General features: G+C 40.8%; 1 protein-coding gene across 1 annotated transcript in view; it reads right to left on the bottom strand.

The window, feature by feature from the left end:
• Positions 1-20,333, bottom strand: part of BCAR3 (BCAR3 adaptor protein, NSP family member) — an 89,470-nt gene extending 69,137 nt beyond the window's left edge. Inside the window, exons 1-2 of the mRNA XM_075182353.1 lie at positions 20,096-20,333; positions 5,287-5,615 (exon numbers count right to left, since the gene is read on the bottom strand). Coding sequence (XP_075038454.1) covers positions 5,287-5,606 — 320 coding nt within the window. The 5' untranslated portion in view covers positions 5,607-5,615; positions 20,096-20,333. The remainder of the gene's footprint in view (positions 1-5,286; positions 5,616-20,095) is intronic.
• Between the last annotated feature and the right edge of the window lie 1,823 nt (positions 20,334-22,156).

The following is a 22,156-nucleotide window of genomic DNA, read 5'->3' as shown; positions in this document are numbered from 1 at the left end:
GGCCTGGAGAGGAGAACTGTGCTGTAGGGAAGAGATGAGGGCAGACTTGTGACCTCAAATGTGTTACAGGGGAGAGGCATGGTTTCTCTGTTACATGACTTTGCCCTTACATAGCTTGGTCAAGTCCCCTCTGGCATGTTTCTAGTCCCATTAGGACTTTCAGGTAGGGTATAGCTACAAACAGTTCTTTTTCAACATATTTTAAAGGTTTGTTGGAGCCCCTTCAAATGAGTACAATCACCCAAAGAATTCCTAATAAAAAAAATGTAAACAAAGTTCTATACCCCTGGCACAGCGAGTAATATTCAGAGGTTTAAAATAGGATAGAGTGCTCAATGTCTCTACTTTTCCAAAGTTACCAATCTCTGTATCATGTTTGGGCTTGTTATACCCTATCAAAAGACCAGATCAATGGTCTAGAATTAGATGAATTAGATCAGGGAAGGCTGAAAGTCAAGTCAAACATTAACCCTTAATGTCATGCATGATCCAGTCTTATATGGGTAGCACATAAGTGGTTAGCACTTCTGCCTCTCAGCACTGGGGTTATGAATAATTCCCAACCATGGCCTTATCTGTGAGGAGTTTGTATGTTCTCCATGTGTTTGCGTGGGTTTCCTCCGGGTGCTCCGGTTTCCTCCCACACACCAAAAACAAACTGGTAGTTTAATTGGCTGCTAACAAATTGACCCGTGTGTGTGTGTGTGTGTGTGTGTGTGTGTGTGTGTGTGTGTGTGTGTGTGTGTGTGTGTGTGTGTGTGTGTATGTTAGGGAATTTAGACTGTAGGCTCCAATGGGGCAGGGACTGATGTGAGTGAGTTCTCTGTACAGCGCTGCAGAATTAGTGATGCTATATAAATAAATGGTGATGATGGTGATATTGCAGCAGTTCAGCCAGATCGCAGCGATGGGCTCTCTCCAGCTCGCACAGATTTCATGTACTAACTGATCATTTAAACATTAGCCCTTAATGTCAGGTCCATTTCCAAGTAGAATAATCTTCTGTGTATACTTCAAAGCAACACTGCAGTTCAAATGTACACTATACAGATGACTTTCCCAATAACGTAACTGGGCACAGGGACAAACTGTGCTTGTTCATTGAGAGCCATCCATGTCATTCACAATCTCACAAGCCTTTGCTTATAGTTTGCTGAGGTCAGATAAGCACAATGCAGCCAAATGACTGTTTCATGAGCGCCTATTGTTTGTGCTCAGCTTCCATGCTGCTGATGTAATGCACATTGCAGATCTCGAAAACTCATTCAAAACTGCCAGAGGAATTCAGAAACCGCTACAGAATAGTGAGCAGCTAGTGTACAGCTCTGCTGATACCGAGAGCTGCACTATGATGGGTGGATGAACAGAAGTGGAAACTAAAAGGGGATGGTTTACTAGCTGAAAGCAAGAAAAATGTGTGTACCTCAATATTATAAATCCTATATACCACACAACTTAAAATGTAACCAAACAATTTGTTAAAAACAAAAAAACAACAATCTGCTAACAGTAGTAGTAGTGTCAAACTTTACATTTAGCCCCTAAACTACACTCTTGCCATGAGACTTCCCACCCAAACCTACTACCCCCCAGGCCAGACCATGTTCTGCTTCATTCATTATTATAGCATTGGCCGGCCAGGTAGTAGTGATCGCGGCCTATACAGCCGCATTATTCACAGTTACAGCAGTGGTCCTATGGGAGTCCAATATGGTAATGGTGAATTACAAGCCCCAACAGGCCGCGATCACTACTACCTGGTTAGCCGACTAGGAGTGTCTGTGTCAGTAGCAGGGTCTCTACTAGGTCACCCGCAGTGGAGAAGACAGAAGAGAGGAAGATATAAGACATTATATGTGAATAACCAGTATTTTATATATTACTTTTGTTCTAAATATATTATTGTATTGTATTATTATTTTTATATTTTAGGATGAAAAAATACCCAGTGGCGGAATTACCATCACAGCAGGGGGTACAGCCGCTACAGGGTACAGAGGTGAGGGGAGAGAAGGTTGGGGGGGGGGGGGGGCGGGGGGGTCTGTAGCTGCCTCAAAAAAACCAAAAAAACTTATTTAAATGGATGCTGTTTTAGGTTTTTCTTCTGGTACGTGTCTGAATGCCACTTAGAGACCAGTACTGCACCACTGGTTCCACTGTCTTCCGCTGCATGGCTGATGCAATGGCTTATTTACTGAGGTTCAAATGGAGAAGCGGCCCAGCTCTGGTTCACTACAGTGGCATCTGTATATATAAAAAAAACAAAAAAACAAAAACAAAAGCAGTACTGCATTAAATTGTGCTTTATATGAAGAATAAAGCATTTTTTTTATGCTAATGTTCTGGTAACTCCATCCACCTTGATGTTTGATAAATAGGTTCTCCAAACAAGGTTATTGCTGGCAGTAACCCAATTAATATATATAGAGGGAAAAGTGAAAACAAGACCTTTCGTCTGCAATGACACCTTTTTCTCCACCAGAAGGGATTTTTGCCTTTTGTTAAATCAGTCCGAGTTTTATACTAAAACTACCTTTAGGTGTGGGCCGCAGCTTATGGGATAGTGCGGTGTACTTTCCCCCCAGGTTAAATTTGACAGTCGGCCCCTGATAACTGTATTGCAATGAACTTGGGGCTAGGGTCAAAGTACAGCATTGTATAACCTTGGCTAGTAACCAAAAGTGTTCTATTATTAATCAATCATTACAGAGCTTGACAAACCTCAGGCTCCAAACCGCAATGCTGCCTAAAAATTAGGCCATAGTCCCTGACTACCGTGGAGCCGTGCCCTGTGTGCATCAGTACAATAGGCTTTCTCCTTCCAGTGTCGCTGTGTAGAGGAGAGGGCTCGATGTACTCAGCAGCAGAGAGCTCTGTAATGAGGTCTCTGCTCTGATCCCCACACCAGTATCTACACGATGCCCCAAAATACTGTGTGCACAGCCCGGCATTCTGGAATGCCAAATTTAAATTTGCTCATAAGGGAACTGATCGCAGATGGTGCCCCAACCATTATGTCTGTTTGACATGTCGAGAATCCAGTGAGGGGTGTAGGTGTATGTACAGCCCTGGGTCCCAGATCAACTTAATCAACCACTGTGTAGCGCTGTGATGGACAGGCATTCTGAAACCCTCAAGTGCAACGCGCCCCTTGCACGCTGGCCACACCTCCTCCACATGCTGGCCACACCTCCTCCACCAGTACAGACATGTTGGATGTGGTGGCACCATAGATTGCGCTTGCTCCGGAGGCCATGACTCTTTGCTACACCACTGCATCAGACATTGTTATTACTTGACTAGCAGACATCTAGTTCCCTTTGCAATGGGTCAGCTTGGATCATAATATGGACACAACAACGTGGAATAAAAAAGCCAGACAATAATCTTTGACTATAAGACAAGGGGGGAATTTTTTTTTTTTTAAAAAAAAAGGGTATTAAATGAAAATCTATAGAAATTATACAAAAGAACATCAACACTGATTTATAGGCAAGGAGTATGTATAGCAGTGATGGTGATATAATCAGTGGAGTAGTGTAATAGGGACTTTTAGGCTGTAGTGAATACATCATCAACTATTAAACATTCATCCCCAACTTCATTGTCTTCACGTGAAGACATAGGTGGTTTGTAAATAAAGAAAGAAAATAAAAGGAGCATAAAACCATTTCTAAGCTGAATCCTGGGAAGCGCTGAACGTGTTCTGCATCTTTATACTCTTGGCTTCTACTGAAAATACCTCCTGTTCTAATCTGATCATTTTGTCATCACACTTGGACTGACCAAGACCTTCAAAATTTTCCAAAGTATTTCACCTTCTCTCTGGGTGACCTTCTTTTGCCTTTGAGTTGTAGAAGATAATTATTGCAGAGAAGCATGCTCCAGTTGCTCTCTTCTGATAACATCTGGTATTTTCAGCTCCTGGTCACATACTGAGCATACGGTGTAATAAATCTACAAACTAGACTGAACAGGCACAGAGCGCAGCACCTCACTGTCTGCTCCAAACTACAGAGAAACAACCTGGTAGAGGATCTCCCATTTGTTGGAGGAACATAACGTCTAATAGGACCTTTCTTTTCTATAAACCTCCACAAAAGAGCTTGGTGGTTGTCAACTTTATTTATTCAGCACACTGAACGCACTAACCTTTCACTGGGGTTTACTAGCTTGCCAACTAAGAGAAAGGCTTGTAAAAATAGTTTAAATACTTAGAGCAAATGATATGAACATTGTCACAGTTGAGGGTATTCCACATTGTGATCTATTATTTCCTATACCCACGATAGACTTCAATAGATCAGTTCACAAGAACTCTACTTTTACTATGTTAGTTTGCTTTAAATGCAGCTGCAGTAAAATTCACATATGTACACAAAATAGCAGACTAAAAACATATTAACAATGGCTCATCCTGGCAGAGAATCACAACACACTGCTACCATTTGTAGTAGGAGAAATAGACATCAGAGGCGCAGGTGGAAGCGAGAGTCTCCCGAATGGCAGGGGTTCTGAGTATTGGAATCCCGCCATTTGGGAGGATTAATAATAAATAATGTGTTAGGCAGGACATCCCCTTTAATAAATGTTTTAAGTACATGTTCAGGTGTTCTGTTTTATATCACAGCCCTGTGTTGAAATGCCAAAATGAAAACATTTTGGAGTGAATTCAATTCTGAGCGAAGTACAGTGTCTGGGGATGAGACTCTGAGGCGAGGTCTGGCCTGAGATAGATGACAGTTTTGCTCGCACCTCCATAGGCAAACCGATGGGGGGTTTCCTAGTGCCTGGAAACCCTATCCAAGCCTGGGGCACTGTATAATTGAGGTGGCTGGACCCTGCTCCCGCTTCACACGGCTCTGTTTGAAAAGAGAGCTGCATGCACCTAACACTAGTGCAACATGGCTCATGTATATTATGGGGATAGGAAGAGTAAGAGAGCATCCAAGCACTGTCTAAAATTATAGCCACGCCCCCATGCACGCTGGTCACGACCACTGGCGGAGTGATGTGGAAACCCCCCTCTACAAATCCTGCGTTTGCCCCTGACCTCATAGAGGTGATTGCTAGCGACACTTAACTCAGAACTGAATTCCTCACCTATGTGTACATTGCTAGCAAGTGCTCCATCGATTGTAAACCTTACTCAAAAAACAAAATGGCTACCGACTGTAAGCCATACTGCATAGTAATGTTGCAAGCACCAGAACTTTTCTCAAGCAGAATTCCCACCTCAATGACCCCAAGAGTTCAGATGATGCTTCTATGTAATTGTTAGATTACCTTGTGGAGAACATTCTTGTTCTACGGTCCTGAAACGGATATTCCTCTATTACATCCTGCATTATAGGGGTTGGTAGCCTGTGTGACTTTGAGTGTGGCAAGGTTCCCATGTGGCTGAACATGTCACTGGATCTAATAGGAGTCCTGTCCTTCTTCTTACGTGGTAACGTGCCATGGATACATACATTCTGAAACGAATCAGCCCGCCGCTCAGTAAGGGGGGATTTACTGCTTAGAAGATCCATTGACGATGCCAGTGGGAACTGATGGTTCGTTTGCACGTTTCTAGGGTAACTGGCAAACTTCCCAGCAGCCATCATTCTTCAGTCCTGACAAAAAGAAGGAACAGAACAGTTTTCATAATTGTGGAGACAAAAAGACACAGAATACTTAGTTTTCAAGAGACTTTGCAAATGCCATGTCAGGAGAAAAAAAAATAAATTACACTTCCATTTACAGACTGGTCTCTTGTGTTCACCTTAGAATGTGAGAGTTTCCCATTCACAGCACCTCTGTTCTCTGATGTGACTTTGGCTACTTTCCATTAGAATCACAACTAACTCTCAACGAGCTCTTCATGCTTTTACAATGGGTTTTGTTACCAGGGTTGACAGATTATGTAACTGTTAATTTAGGTCTGTGACCTTTACAGCCATTTTCTAAAACTGAACATCTCCATGTAAAAAACAAAAATCTAAAATCTCTCAATTATTTTTGCTTGACGTTTCTCTGACCTGAATACAGAGTAAATATACGACAGTCTAGGGATGCAAAACAAAATCTGTGGCTGGAGAAACAGATTCTAGGGGGTATATTTACTAAACTGCTGGCTTGAAAAAGTTTTCAGATTTTAGTTATCATTTATTTAGTATATTCTACAAAATGACAGCTCAAATCTGATTGGTTGCTATCGGCAACATCTCCACTTTTCAAACTCGCAGTTTAGTAAATAGACCCCTAGAATTGCAATCAGTAGCCCAACTCATCTCAAGCACAGTGAGTAGAGTCCCAACCCTCATGCAACATCCTGTCCACATTATGAATATATATATATATATATATATATATATATATATATATATATATATATATATATATATATATATATATATATATATATATATATATATATATACACATATACACACGCACACATATATATACACACACATATATGTACGTCTGGAATCAGTCTAGGTTTTAGCATGCCACCATTGCATCTTATATGCAATAGTCCTTACCACACGTCATGCATTTTTTTTATTATTAAGACAATGCTGCTATTATCCATATGATAATAATGTAATAATATCTGTTAAGAGTAAAACCGATCAGTATAAACTGTGCAGTAGTTGACCTTCAGCAGTCATGGAGCACACACAGGGGTTAAAGCATGTCACAGACTATTATCATGTCTCAAAAGCACACAGGTCCTGGGAACATCAGGCTGACCAGACTGCACTGTGTAAATATTTAGTATCTGGTATTTGATAATTGCTGAGGTGCTTGGCGTCTGTTGGTACCTTCTCCCTTACTTGTGTGTTGACATGCGCGCTCTCTGACTGCTTGTAAACCTAGGAATGATGTCAGAACATCAAAACACTATTGTCTCTTAATCTTTAACATCATCTAGAAAGGAACACAGAAACATGTAACTTCAAACGTTATCTGTTTGTATACAAACTAAAGTAATACTTTTTGTTCAAGAGATACACAAAAAGGTAAATACGGTTTTGTTTACGTTCTTTGATATAGTAAATTAAATTTAAGTCAATACTCCTCTCCTTGCCAGATCTATAAGCTTCCCATTGAACATTTCAGTAGTAATGCAGGCCAGAAATAAAATTGGTGCGTGTGTAAGGCCAAAAACGACCCGCTGTGTCTCAGTACTGCCTGATCAGACAACTGGGACTGCCCCATTGTCAAGGAATCAGAACGATCTAACCCATCTGACCTGCAGATACATTTGTCGTTTAAAGGGACCAAAATCTTTTTAATGTGTTGTGTGCAGGAAACAAAATTTAAAAATACTGTTTGTTTTTATATTCCATCTTTGGGTAAATGTGTTTCTGCAAGAGTAGATTCACTCTAGGAATAAAATAAGTGGAGCATAGAGATTTCTTCAGGCCAATCTCCCATCTCTCTCCCACTAACCATGTGTCTGATAAGGCCAACCGAGGGGAGGGGGGGGGGGGGTCCTAGTGCCCGGAAACCCCCCCTACAAGCCAGGGGCACTGTAAAATTGAGGTGGCTGCCCCCACTTCACATGGCTCTGCTTGAAAAGGGAGAGCTGCGTGTACCTAACAGTAGTGCTTGAAGCATTGCCCATGTATATTATAGGGATGGGAAGAGTTGGAGAACAGCCAGGCACTGTCTAAAATTATAGCCACGCCCCCATGCATGCTGGTCACGCCCACTGGTGGCGTGGTGTGGAAACCCCCCTCTACAAATCCTGTGTTTGTCCCTGGGTGTTTTGTCTTCATAGGATATAGTGCACAGCCAAGACAGAAGTTCTCTTCGAGTCATCTCCCAAATAGGTTACGCACTGTTAGGATAGCCCCTATATCCAAGAGATGATTTGGTGCGAGTTTAATAAAACAATTAATGTTAAAAGATATCCTGTTATACCCAAACCTCGGTCCTTGGTTACACTGAACAACACTAATAATGTATTAGACATGCCACACTATCGTCAATGGTGTGTACATCTTTAGAAAAGGTTTCTGTGGTGTCCATGATTAAAGTAGGGATGTTATCAAGAGTTAACCAGCTTGTTTCAGAGTGGGAGTGGATCCAGCAGCCCCTTTTGAAGAGGAGCTGCTGTCCAGTACAGCTGTGCACTCCCAAATATTAGGCTGAAAGTGTGCAGCTGTCACCAGCTACTTGAATAATGTACTCGCACATTCAAACACTCTCCTTCAAACTTAGATTCCTAGAATTTTACAGCAGGTTAGTATTTTTGCATCAGCTTGTTTTGTCCTCACACTGAATAGTAACAGTTCTGTGATATAGAAACACAAAAGTGTAGTGATATTGAAGCCAAGACCAACGTAACCATCTCCTGTGCTTACGCTGGAAACTCCCAGTGGCAGAATACAATGGACACACGTTTTTGAATGTGACTATAACCTGTTATGATAAACTCAATGTTATAATAATTTTTTTAATTAAGTGGAACAATTTTATTTCTGTTTTATTGATTTATAGCTGCCATAGCATGTGTGAGCAGGCTGATTATATGGGTCATTTAATAACAAAGGGCAAACGTGCAGCAATCTATGGCAACAACTACCTTTGATCGATCCAATACACGTTAGGCCATAGCCGCACACTGTCCCTTTTTCACAGGAACAGTCTCAGGTATTAATGACTTTTCTCTGGACAGGTCTATATTTTGCAATACTCATTAAGTCCACACCATCACTCCGCTAAATATTGGAAACAATATTTCAATATATGTTCTTGTTCTCTGGGCTTTATATCTTTATTGCAATTTATAAAATGTAAAAATGCAAAAAAACAAAAAAAAAAAACAAAAACCCACATACTACAGTATTTTTAAAGAACTAAAAGAAAAGACATTGTTAACAAAAAAAATAATAACCAAGTTCACTAAATATATTTTTTTATAGTTCACCAAACAAGTTCCTTGTGTGACAGGACTAGATGCATCTGCCCCAGCCAAGTTAAATGTTAATATAAAGGAGTTAGACAATAATAATGTGCAATTAGTTTTATAGACAAATACTTATAATAAGATGGCCTGACTGACACCCAAAACCATTAAAACCCAAATGTAACCTACTAAACAGGACATATGCCAATACCCAGATAAATGTACACAATAAGGCTCATTTACGAGCATCTAAATGGCCTCTTGTAACGATAAACACTTATTGCTGCAGAAATGCACCCAGGGAAGCGCATAGGGTCCCAAGAGACCAGCATCTGCCGGCTGCAACAGTTTACACTGATCAATGGGCTGGGCTGTTGTTCAAAGGCACCGCTTTCCAACCGCGGAATGGGCACACACGTGCACCTAGTTTTGCACTGATCTAGTCTGTGTTATCCCTCTGATGAAGTTACCTCGTGTGATGAAACGCGTTAGAGTACCCTGCTTTTACTTCAACTACTAGCTTTAACATTACTGGATTGGATTCACAACGCTGGATTGTTAATCTACTATATGTTAAAGTGGAACTATACATCTTCATTCAGCACGCTAGTCATGACTGCAGGACGCAGGAAGGGGTATTTAGGGAGGCATTTTCACCAGTTACAGGCAGGGGCCGGGGAGGGGGACAATAAAGTGTCCCCCTCCTTCACTCCTAGCAGTGGCGGGCTGCCTGTGGCCGCACACTGTGTACATGTCCCTGTCGGCTGAGAGAGAAGCAGTGGATGCTGCCCGGCCGCTCAGAGCAACCAGGCAGGATTTTCTGTCCATTGTTGCATTTTCTTCATGTATGACCAAATAATAAAAAATAAACACATTGACAATAGTATATAATGGATCATTCTGAACTAAGAATGAGGCAACTCTAATCACTATTTGACTTGCAGTTCCATTGTCATGTATTATGATAGGGTATTGGAGAGAAAAAAAAGTACCCAAAGGTTTGTGTTGAATCATATTTGAAAAAAAAAAAAAAAAACTATTATAATTTATTTCAATAGTTAGCCATTCTTAGAAATAAATCCCCTTCAGTAAAAAGAAAAAAAAAAGAAAAATATATATATATATATATACACACACACATACCACAGTTTAAAGGTAACCTTTGCAGCTCATTTGTCTTCGTGTTGTACATAATAGAAGAATAAATGGTAGAGGAGCTGGTGTTGAGATGTCAAACTGTATCAGGGGAAGCCCAGAGTATAAAATAATAGATGTAGAGGTGAGTAGACCTACAATGAAAACAAGCTGGTATAAAGCCCTGCAAATATGCTTAAAGGCCTCCCTGCTTTATCTTAAAAGACCTACGTATCAAGCTGATTTGCAGAAGCTTTGCAAATTCCTTTTCCTTCCTTGACAATCAGCATATCAGATCACTGCATCCTGCAGACTAAACTCCGCTCTATGTTGTTTGTTTAGTTACACCTAAAAGCTAAAACCTTTCAGATCTTCCCATCTCCTCAAAGGCAGGAAAAGCCGATATTGGTTACAATTACTGCTTGTGAAGTGAGATGAAACAAAGAAATGAGAGCTCAGCACATGCCATGTAATCACAACATTGGTCAACGGCTCTGGTAGGGTGACTTGTCACTTATTGTCTCTATCTGCTTGTAAGTGACAGCGTGAGCACCAAATGCCTGTCAATCAAATGCTGATGCGCTGTATGTGCGACATGAACTTGGCGCTTACTTTGTGCCTGTGCTGTAATAAGCGGTGCAAGGAAACACTGCAGGCAGCTAAGGTTAAGATAAACACTTATAAATTGCTGATGTTAGTTTATTGGAAAAAGCCAAATACCCCATTACCCTATTAAGAGTTACATTTTTCCAAATGTGCTCTAACCCCTCACTATGCCATTGGATGAAACACATGCGCAGTCCTGACATGTATAAGGAATAAGTTTGGGTATAGTGTGAGCATAAAATTATTTGGGAAGAGGAATATATAGGGGAGTATTCCATTGGCCGTGCTACTGTTTAAAGTAACGTGGCCTGCGCACTATTACCGTTATTATTACGGTATTGCGCCAGCTTTTTTCTCGCTGCGAGCTGAAAGCCGGGTTATTACCGTAATAACGATAATACGGTTAACGCGGCGGTACTTCAGGGGGAATTGAATTCCCCCCATAGACTACAATGTCTGACAGTGCCAACACACTATCCAACCAGGTCATATGGCTTGATCATCAACTTATCCAATCTGTGAACAATTTGGCTACAGCTGCATATGGCCTTCATAGATCTGATTGATTAGGTGTCATGCCAAAAGCCTGGATTGCAAAGTTCAAGGGGCACCTACGACTTCCAGGTCAACCAGTGACCTCACAAGTATGCAGGAAGGGGAGACATCAGCTGACCCAATTATTCATTCAGAATAATCACATCAGATTATATTTTGCTCACTCAGCGCAAAATATAAAACACACAAGGCGAGATCTAAAGTGCTTGCAGAAACAAATTATGTTGAAGCACTCAGAAAACAGTAAGTGTCGAAAAAGTAAAATTCATTTATTCTTCCAAAATGCAACGCATGAGTCTTAGTTCTTACAAATAACATCTCTTAGCATAGTAATCAAATCTTCTCAGCCCTTGTACACTACTCTGCTATAACATACACTGCCCTGTGCAATTTGCACTACTCTGAAATGATACATGAGACAACATAGTTATGCCCTGTATCAAAATGTACCATAACAGGAGTACATACTACTATTTATTCTGTTGTATGGTGTCAAACATTTGAATGTGTATGTTAGGGAATTTAGACTGTAAGCTCCAATGGGGCAGGGACTGATGTGAATGAGTTCTCTGTACAGCGCTGGGGAATTAGTGGCGCTATATAAATAACTGATCATGATGAATGCATCCTATGATGTAATATATATTTCCTTGTAGCTTTTTTTTTTATGGACTTGGTTATTGTCAGTTTAGGTAATACTACAATCCTAGAATATTTGGGTTTACTAAACACTTGTTATCTTTTGAGACACAAAACTAATTTTTCAATTCTTCCTTAAAGCTTCCATCCTCCAGATGTGCCTGCTTCAAGGGTTGAGGCAGATTACATTTTATGACCGAATCAATGTTCCAGCTGAGAAACTAACTTATTGAATATACACAACATGTGACAGTCAGCAAATGAGATTTTAACACCACGGCAAATTGAACAAATCTAATAAAGGACATCTGGTAATATCACCTAGTCTTCTGTATTGGGCAAGAGGAAAAATGTAACCAGATTTTGAACAGTGCTGTACAGGCAAGAAAATCATTGGTATAACCACATCCGGCACAGTACATAGTGTGTAGTTTATAGGTCTCTACATTATAGCCCTTTACTTCAATACCATACCTACCTGGTTTTTAAAGCACAACACCGGTTTTTGCTTAAACACAGAATATCTATAAATCGCAGAAGCATACTCTCCTGACCATATACCATTTTTTTGCGCACTACGAGTATGTAAGATCGCTTACAAAAATGCTCTTCTTGTCAAATTTCCAGGAGTCTTAGCCATTTATCAGGCTTTATGTAGGCTGCCAGCATGGTGGCAGTGGTTAGCACTGCTGCCTCACAGTGCTGGGGCCATGGGTTCGATTCCAACCCTATCTGTGTGGAGTTTGTATGTTCCTCCCACAGACCAAAAACACATACTTGTAGGCTAATTGACCTCTGACAAAAAAAATGGACCCAAACATATGTGTGTATGGTAGGGAATTCAGAATGAAAGCTCCAACGGGGCAGGGACAGATATTAATGACTGCATATTCTCTGTATAGCACTGTGTAATATGATTAGTGCTATATAAATAAACAATAATACCTGGAAGTCTACTCCCCTAAATAGCAGTAGCTAAAAGTAATGTGTGTGTGTGTGCTTGAACGCTAATATTTTACAGCTAGAAAACCAGTTGTGTTCATACTGCTCCATCACTTCCATGGTGACAGGATGGAGAGAGCGTAGTGGAGACGGGGATCTTCTTCCCATGTCACATGGGAGCGATTAAGCACAGAAAACTGCAGCATTTTATTGAGCTTCATTGCTCCCATGTGATAGGAGAAGAACCTTCTTCCTCCTCTTCAATCCGTCACCACGGAAACGATTGAGCACAATCAGCGTTGGAACTTTTATAGCTCTTAAAGCGTTAGAATTCAAAGCGCCCATGTGACACCACTCTTAGCCCCTCCTACTTTTCTGTGCACATATTCTTTGTATCAGCATAAGACAGTGTTATACTTTACAAACCTAGTAGGTAAGGCATGGACAGAAGTAACTAAGTGCTATGAATGCTACGCCTGTGTGACGGCTACCTTATTAGCACATTGGGGCATACTTGACAACTTACTGAAGTTGGCTTCCCGGAGCCTGCCGGGGGAGCTGGGCGTGATGGGGGCGGGGCTCCAAAATGCGCGTCATTTTGTCGCCACCCTCGTGATGCAAACGCGTCATTCGACAGTAGGGGCGGGGCCAAACGCCGCGATTCCCGGTGAATCGCTGCGTTTTGGACTTAATTCTGCCCACTTCACTAGGAAGTGGACAGAATTCTGCCAGATGCGGGAGACTGCCACACTCTCCCGGAAGTCCGTGAGACTCTCGCAAAATGCGGGAGTCTCCCGGACATTCCGGGAAAATTGGCAAGTATGCATTAGGGAGTACAGGTAGGGAGCAGCTCTTAAAAATCCACCCAACACTTCACTTTTTTTTTTTAACCACGCAAATTTACAAAAAAAACCCAAAGTGTTCAGAATTGTTTTCCTTTAGGATGTGACAACATTCCCTGACCTCACTCACAAGAACTGAACAAGAGAAAGTTTGAGAGATACGGTGTCCTTGAAGATCAGACTGTCTGTTTAGTACTAACAGATTTTGGCAGCTTTTCTTGTTAACTACATTACACCAGTGTTGTAAAGGTGGCCTTTCCAGCACTTTACCTGTTAATGACATTCCACATTCATTTCCCATCAGTTATTTCATCCATCCCTGCCTCTAAATGGGTAACGTCAGAGGATAAACTCATTCAATCCCCCTACCAACACATGCAGGTTAAACTGCCAACCTTACACAGAATGAGTTTGACCTTTGGATAGATGTTCAGTGACCTTTGCTTTGGTGCTTTGTACAGAGTAAAGACCAAACAGTTTTGAGTGTTGTTGAACAGTTTAAAGAGGTTCTTCAGGTGAACATGACTATTTTCATACTGGATATATTCCTATCACCCCAACTAGTATAATGCATAGCAACTGACTTCTCAGTAGCTTTATTTGAGCCAAGGGAGTTTTTTTCACCCCTAAATTCATAAAGCTCGTAGTGGCTTTCTGCTAACCGATGGCATTTCACGGTGCCTAAGTGGTTAGCACTTCTGCCTCACAGCACTGGGGTCATGAGTTCAATTACCGATCAAGGTTCTATCTGTTTGGAGTTTGTATGTTCTCCCTGTGTTTGTGTGGGTTTCTTTCGGGTGCTCCGGTTTCCTCCCACACTCAAAAAACATACTATTAAGTTAATTGGCTGCTATCAAAATTGACCCTAGTCTGTGTGTGTGTGTGTGTGTGTGTGTATGTGTGTATGTTAGGGAATTTAGACTGTAAGCTCCAATGGGGCAGGGACTGATGTGAGCTATCTGTACAGCGCTGCGGAATCAATGGCGCTATATAAATAAATGGTGATGATGATCAGCACATATCACATAGAAATACCGAATTATTCAACTGAGATATTGGACCTGATTGATTAAGGAAAGTAAGTAAAAAAAAAGGAGTATGTTTTCTCCTAGACAAAACCATGTTACAATGCAAGGGGTGCAAATGAGTTATTATTTTGCACATAAGTTAAATACTGGCTGTTTTTTCATGAAGCACACAAATACTTGATAGCTTTATTTTTACCCTTAATGAATCCGGCACATTATGTATAATGACTGAACAGTATTTGAATTATAAAATTATATAACGTTTTATAATTACAATAGTCTCTCTGAGAACTGTAAATAAAGAAACTTGTCAGCTGCAATCATGTCTCACAATACGTTTTTGTTTTTTTTAAAAAAAAAAAAAAAAAAAGGGTGTGTAAAAGGTATATAGGGGGTTCTTCACTATCAATAAATAGAACACTTTTTCTTTAAAGAGTCAAGGAGGGCCGGCTAGTATGAATCCATGTTTTGGGGACGGTTATCCACGCTGCAGCGATTATGGTAAAAGTAATCTCATACTACATCCGGTAGTTCTTTGGTGATATTCCTAGAATAGGCCATTCTGAGGTGAAAGGGACATAAGAAGACTTTTTAATGCAAATCTTCTGTACCCATGCACAGTTCAAAAGTGGGGACAGACTGATATCGCAGACCTGAAATAAGTTCCGACATCTTCGTGTAACTCACCCAAAAATAACACGTGAACCTTTATATTAGACATAGGCTTTCATGTAACACATCAACTCAACAACAAATCGTAAGAGCAGGTATATAAAAATGTCTAAAATCTATCTGTATGTTATAATGAATGTTTCAGCTCAGTGTACATAAATGTGTCTCAAACTGCGCCAGAGAGGCTGGATGGGAGCTCTTTTGCAAATAGTACGACCAAATTCAAGACACAGTGTCCCATTCATGGGAAAAGAACAATAAACCAGAACAATGCTAGCCAGACACTCAGATGCAGCCTACTTGTTCAAACTTTTCTTACTAGGAAGGCTGATCGGAATGTTTGCCTCCTCCAACTGTCTCCCAACTGCAGAACACTAAGAACCCTATCAGGGAAACAGCAATCCAACAATAAGCCAGATGGCCTGAGCAATGAGGGGACGAACTTCAAATGCATTTCCAGCACAAAAGGGCATTTGAGCGCACACACTCTCTAAAACCCTCTGCTGATGAAGGGGAAGCAGCCACACTGAGTGATCTGGGTGAACAGACCTTCCTCTGTATTCCGATTAAAATATGTATGTTGAAGAAGGTGCCAACATGCTCATTAGTGGAATTGTGTAAGAGATAATGCAACAACATAGCAGAGGAGTTACTTACTGCATGGGTGGTGAGAGCCCTCCTCCAAATAGCTCGTTATCAACAGTGTCACTTGTTGACACTAATTAAATAAAAAATAAAGGTTTAAACCGTTTTACACTTTAACTTTTACTGAACATTTGCAGGACAATAAACCCCCAAAACTATTTCACGGAGAAAGGTGAGAGTCTTGTCTATTCTGTTAGCCATCTTCTGGGCAGGTATAATTATTTTCAGGGGTGTATTTATAATAGTGTTTCATCCCAAATACAGGAAGGAGCATGCTCACTGTGCTTCCGAGCAGCTTTGTATTATTACCAGAGATTTTGTCACAGAAGCGTTAGAGCTTAAACTTCACAGTTTTCAAAACAGGCTTCTCATTGGCTTTCATTGATCATATGAGATAACGTTAAAATGACGGTTCTACCAATAGCGGTTTTGCATTCTGCCTTGGGCACAATAACAGGAAGTAAAAAGAAGGGGGTACAGTTTAGCAAAAGACTATCTAAAACTGTATGTAACCTGCAATTAAGCAAAAAGAATATTTTATTCACAACAAGTGTAATAGGACCAGAAAAAATATTTACTATTATATCACTATCATCAGCTAGTTATAAAGCACCACTAATTCCGCAGCGCTGTATAGAGAACTCACTCACAACAGTCCCTGCCCCATTGGAGCTTACAGTCTAAATTCCTGAACATACACACACACAGAGTGAGACTAGGGGCAATTTGATAGCAGCCAATTAACCTACCAGTATGTTTTTGAAATGTGTGGGAGGAAACCGGAGCACCCGGAGGAAACCCACGCAAACACGGGGAGAACATACAAACTCCATACAGATAAGGTCATGGTCGGGAATCGAACTCAAGACCCCAAAAATTGCTGTATAGAGCAGCTCCCAGGAAGGAGGACCCAAGTAACATCTAGCGATTACATGGTAATGCAGAGATCAGCAGAGTAATTTTTTTAATGTAACAGAACCAGACATCACCTTGCAATTGATGGCTTAGTGTAAGCAGAGAGACTTAAGGATAAACTGTGCACATGGGCATCCGCAGGAATTTTTACAACAATGAATTTAGGTTTCTGATGTTTAGAGCTAGTGCACATATGAGATATGTTCTGCTTCTGGCATTTAAAGCATCGCACACATGAACGTAAATAGAGAAGTGTTATAAGGGTTATAGCTCTGCAGTGTCATACAATTTTGAATGAAGAATTTAAACTTCATGCATTTTGGAAGGCACTGTTGTTGAGTGTTTGTGTGGACGGTTCTACAGGGGCACCAAAGAGGGTGGTGTGGTGGGCGGCAGAACACTGCATCATGTTAAGGTCTCATCACAGACTTAAAACGTTGAAGAGACCAGAGCCACCATTTCTACCCTATTCAGATGCTCAAGACATTTAACTGGGACACAGAAATATTAACATCCATACACATTCTGTCTTGTTAAAGAACAATTCAACTTTATTTTTTTTAATCTTTACAAAATGTACTTAACACTGTTTAGTAGCCATTTGTTTGGGTCCCTGCACTGAGACCGTGAAAGAAATCAGATATCCACAGAGGCGGCCCTATCTGCAAGTAGATCACATTATAACACTTCAGCCAGGCGAAGCACTGATATTCGAATGTCAAAGGGGTATATTTACTAAACTGCGGGTTTGAAAAAGTGGAGATGTTGCCTATAGCAACCAATCATATTCTAGCTGTCATTTTGTAGAATGTACTAAATAAATAACTAGAAGCTGATAGGTTGCTATAGGCAACATCTCCACTTTTTCCAAACCAGTTTAGTAAATGTACATCCAAATGAGGTTACTATTGACAAATTGACTTTCAGATGTTATTATGTCAGCTTGCTGAAATAACAAGTTGGTGGTTTTAACACATACCTCCCAACAGATGATGGGTGGTATATCCATACTGCCTATGGCAATTCAATGGTCATTGTAGGGAAGTGGAGGGAGGATGGGGCATCCCAATGCTAGACATGCCCTGAACATGGAGGTATATTCAACGTTCTATGACCTATTCTGCAGATTGCATCTCTCTTGTGAAGGCCTTGTTAAATCAGGAAACCACTCAAACTGCTACTAAAAGAAGTAGTAAATCCATTTCATAAATATATTTAAAAACTAGATAGCCAACAAGTGCAGATCCGGTTGGCCAATTTAATTGTTTTTAACCAAACTGCCCCAATGTTGCAAAAGTACGATCAATGCCAACCAAACGTCCATTCTGAAAGACCTAAATCTCATCTGTTCAGTTCATTCAGAACCGGATATCAGATGACTGGTGATTCCCATTGGCAGAGGTGGGAACTTATGATTTTTGGTAAAGTGGTACAGGTGCTGTTTATTAGTCTAATGTCAGTCCGTCTCCCAAGCATATACTGCTGAAATATCTGGGTGAGAAGTTCCCACCTATGCCCACTGGCAAGCCTTTGGGGTCATCAATCTACACTTTAGATATGATTAACAAGAACAGTAAGAATCAGAAAGAGAAGACCGACAAGGCAGCTGGGACTTGTAGTTCCACAGGAGCAGCAGCATAGCCACAGGTTGCCTATCTCTGCATTATACATTTAATCAACAAGAGGTGGTATTTGGTAAACACATAAAGACTCAAAACTAGATTCATCTTAGGATGCACGTCATAATAAAATGGAAAATCACTAGTGTTTTATTTCAGCTGTAAACAGTGACAACAACAATGACATAACGAGTGCATCACAGCTGTCATGTGAAAAGACAACAATCACACTTTGTAGCAAATGACACAGGACTAAGAAAGTCTCTAAATTCTCTTTTATCGCTATATCTGAATATTTAGTCAATTATTCTGCAGTTTCCCTGAAGCCTCATATTAACATGCAGCATTTTATGCTCCAACACAAAAACCCCATGCTACAATAAATACAATAGTGTTAAAAACCTGATGGTAAGAATTATACCCCAAGGATCTTACAATCTAAAGTTTCATCATTTCAAGACCTAGAAACATGACCCAGTTCCTTATCAAGAATATTTCTGAGCACTGGGATGAGTTTGCATTACATGCAGTCAGATTAAGGGCACTGACAAAACACATGAAAACTAATGCACACTTTACATGTATTTTAGTGATGTGTTTATAACATTTGTCTGTGTGTTATTACCTGTGATGTGCTTTATACAATACGATCTGGTTGTGCCATGTATCAAAACATTGAAAGCTGTGTTAACATTTTAGATCGCAATGATGTGAACAAGACCATAAGAAATCATTTAACACGTTTTTATTGCAATTTTCAGGCTTTAGTTAGCAGCTGGTAAGCATATTAATAGCAGATAGGTGTGAACAATCTAAAGGTTTTCGTTTATTATTAAATAGCAACCTTTGGAGTTTAACCAAACCAGAGTGCCCTGTCCCAGGTGACCTAAAAACACATTAAACCAGTGGTTTCCAAACAGTGCTCTGCAGCTCCCTGGGACACCACTGTGATCTCACAGGAGTGCTGCGGCCAGGGTCGCTGGTAAGCAAGGTGGGGGGAGTACATGGCAATTATTTTGGCTTAGGGGTGCCTTTAAAAAATTATGGAGAACCATAAGGGTGCCTCGAATTTGGGACACACTGGGTTAAACTATAAGAATAATTTGGGATTAATAGTAGTTGCACCCTGCATCAGTCACACCCTGGTCTAAATAGCCCTTCAGGCTGCTGAAAATATATTTTAAATGAACGCATCAATTTTAGAAGATTGTTTTAAGACATAGAACATTTCAGTCTGCTCTATCACTGCTCTACTTCATAAAGTCATTGCCCTAGATTTTAATAAGCAGGCAAACAGTCCGTTTTCTAAGTCGCAAGAGGTTCTGCAGAAGTTTAACAAACATATCAACTGTATACTGCATTATGCATATTAAACCTATCCCTTAGAAGTACATGCTTTAGAGATCAGAGGGTCACTAACATTTGATACGTAGGTCATTGACTTAAAACTGCCCCTCCAGGCAAACCAAATGCTAACAAATCCCAGCAACTTGAGATTTTAGTTTAGTAAACGGTTTATGTATACAACACATACAGACTGATACACAGTGTGAGGACAGCAAGCCTTGCAGTACTAGATTTAAATATATCTCTTACCTGTGTGTCTACGATTAGATGGTTTTACTCGGCCAGCATGGTGTAAAGTACAGATCCAGAACAATCACACTCCGACCCCAAGTATCTCCCAGTGATCTCAGCAAGTTCCTAGCGCAGATCAGCGGACCCTGGAGGCAGCTCACACTCAGACACAGGCGCAGGTCTAGCAGCGGCTCAGTGCGGGCTCAGAGATTGGCAGCCACACCCCTGTACTGCCTGCTCAGACTGATGAGCCTGGTGACTGGACCCTGCCGGGTGCTGCTCATTTACATGACATGACCCGGCTCTGCCCCACGGTACACTCAGACAGTGCTGTCCTTCTTTGTGGGGCTGACCTGCAGCATCTCGTGGCAGCTCTGTTTGTCTAAATGTCTATTTATTTGCTCAGTTATGTTTTTTTATGCTTGTGGTTTAGCCAAATGTTATTTGGGAATCATTTAAAGGGCACCGGTCTTCATAATGAGTTCTAGAAGGTCACAATCTTAAACTATGAAACACAGGAAACTTGTTACCTTTTCACTGACACAGATATGTGTTGACTGTAAGTTCTTTGGAACAGGGTTCTTTTCCTATTGAGTTTACATTGAGTAGATGCTATATTTATGCAGTTGTTATAATAATACAGTGTATGTAGGCACTAATTATTTTGTGCAGTGAAATGTAAGAGGGTGGCACTTTACAAATATGTAATGATATAATGGGTTAATGCAGTCCCTACAGTAAAGACGGAGAAGTTCAGTGACTGTATGATATTAATCTGTTCCAGTAGTCATGTCACATGATGCACACACTGATTAAAATAACCTATTAAATAGCCAACAAAACTGGATATTTTGGGGGCAAATGTCTTATTGACAGGGACTTGTTCATCCCCTGCTTGCAAGGGTGCATTCCTGTGAAGGAAAGAAGGATTTTTTTTCTATCATTTCATTGCCTACTATTGGGAGATTTTGGGTGCCAATACAGGCAAGTGTGGACAGGGCTGACTGACACATTTTAGCCCAGGGGGCAAGACAGCTCAGGAGCCTATTAGGAACATTTTAAAGGAGAAACAAAATACAGATAGCCCAGTGACCCAGCCCAAAGTAGCCCCCTGCCTCACAGCTCAGCCAGTCCCTGAGTGTGGATGGTTAACCTGATTGCCGACCAAGAGGATGTGTCTGAATTTTTGGGCGCACACATGGTTGGCTAAATTGGACAGATACAGTTACTGAAGGATTGGGCCAAATGACTTGTAGGCTTATGCCATTGTGTACAGATGTGTTTTTGGCAGATCTACAAAGCAATCTGTGAGAATATAGGTAAAAATGGTTATTTATGAAGGAGGAAAAATGTGCTGCACAGCTAAATGAGCATGAGTGCGCAGGTACCAGGGCAGCACGGTGGCTTAGTGGTTAGCACTCCTGCCTCACAGTGCTGGGGTCATGAGTTCAATTCCCATCCATGACCTTATCTGTGTGGAGTTTGTATGTTCTCCCTGTGTCTGCGTGGGTTTCCTCCGGGTGCTCCGGTTTCCTCCCACACTCCAAAAAAACATACTAAGAGGTTAATTGGCTGCTATAAAAAAAAAATTGACCTTAGTCTGTCTCTGTATGTGTGTGTACATTACAGAATTTAGACTGTAAGCTCCAATGGAGCAGGGACTGATGTGAGTGAGTTCTCTGTACAGCGCTGCGGAATCCGTGGAGCTATATAAATAAATGATGATGATGAGTGCGCCTCAAATTGATCCCAAATCTCCCAGTAGTAGACAAACTTTTAATGATTTAAAAAAAACACTATTTTTGTCTACGTTTATGCAATAGGGATTGGACAAGTAAATGTGAAATGTGAAATTAGAAGTTCTCTCGTGAACTTCAAATGAAATAAATAATTTCTCCCAAGAATATCACACAACACAAAGATCCATGAAAAGATTAATTCATTTTGTGGGCCAAGAAATATAAATAAAAGTGAAGGGGTGGGAAGGTCGCATTTATTAGGGCATTCAGTAGTTTATGGGTGGCTGCGGAGCCTCTTTGTCTCTGCAAATGATTTAATCATTACGGGTGCTTGGGAGGT

This window comes from Mixophyes fleayi, chromosome 8, assembly GCF_038048845.1.
Source record: "Mixophyes fleayi isolate aMixFle1 chromosome 8, aMixFle1.hap1, whole genome shotgun sequence".
In the NCBI taxonomy this organism is placed as follows: Eukaryota; Metazoa; Chordata; class Amphibia; order Anura; family Limnodynastidae; genus Mixophyes; species Mixophyes fleayi.
The sequence above is the reverse complement of the archived record's forward strand: the minus strand, read 5'-3'. Positions and strand labels throughout refer to the sequence as shown.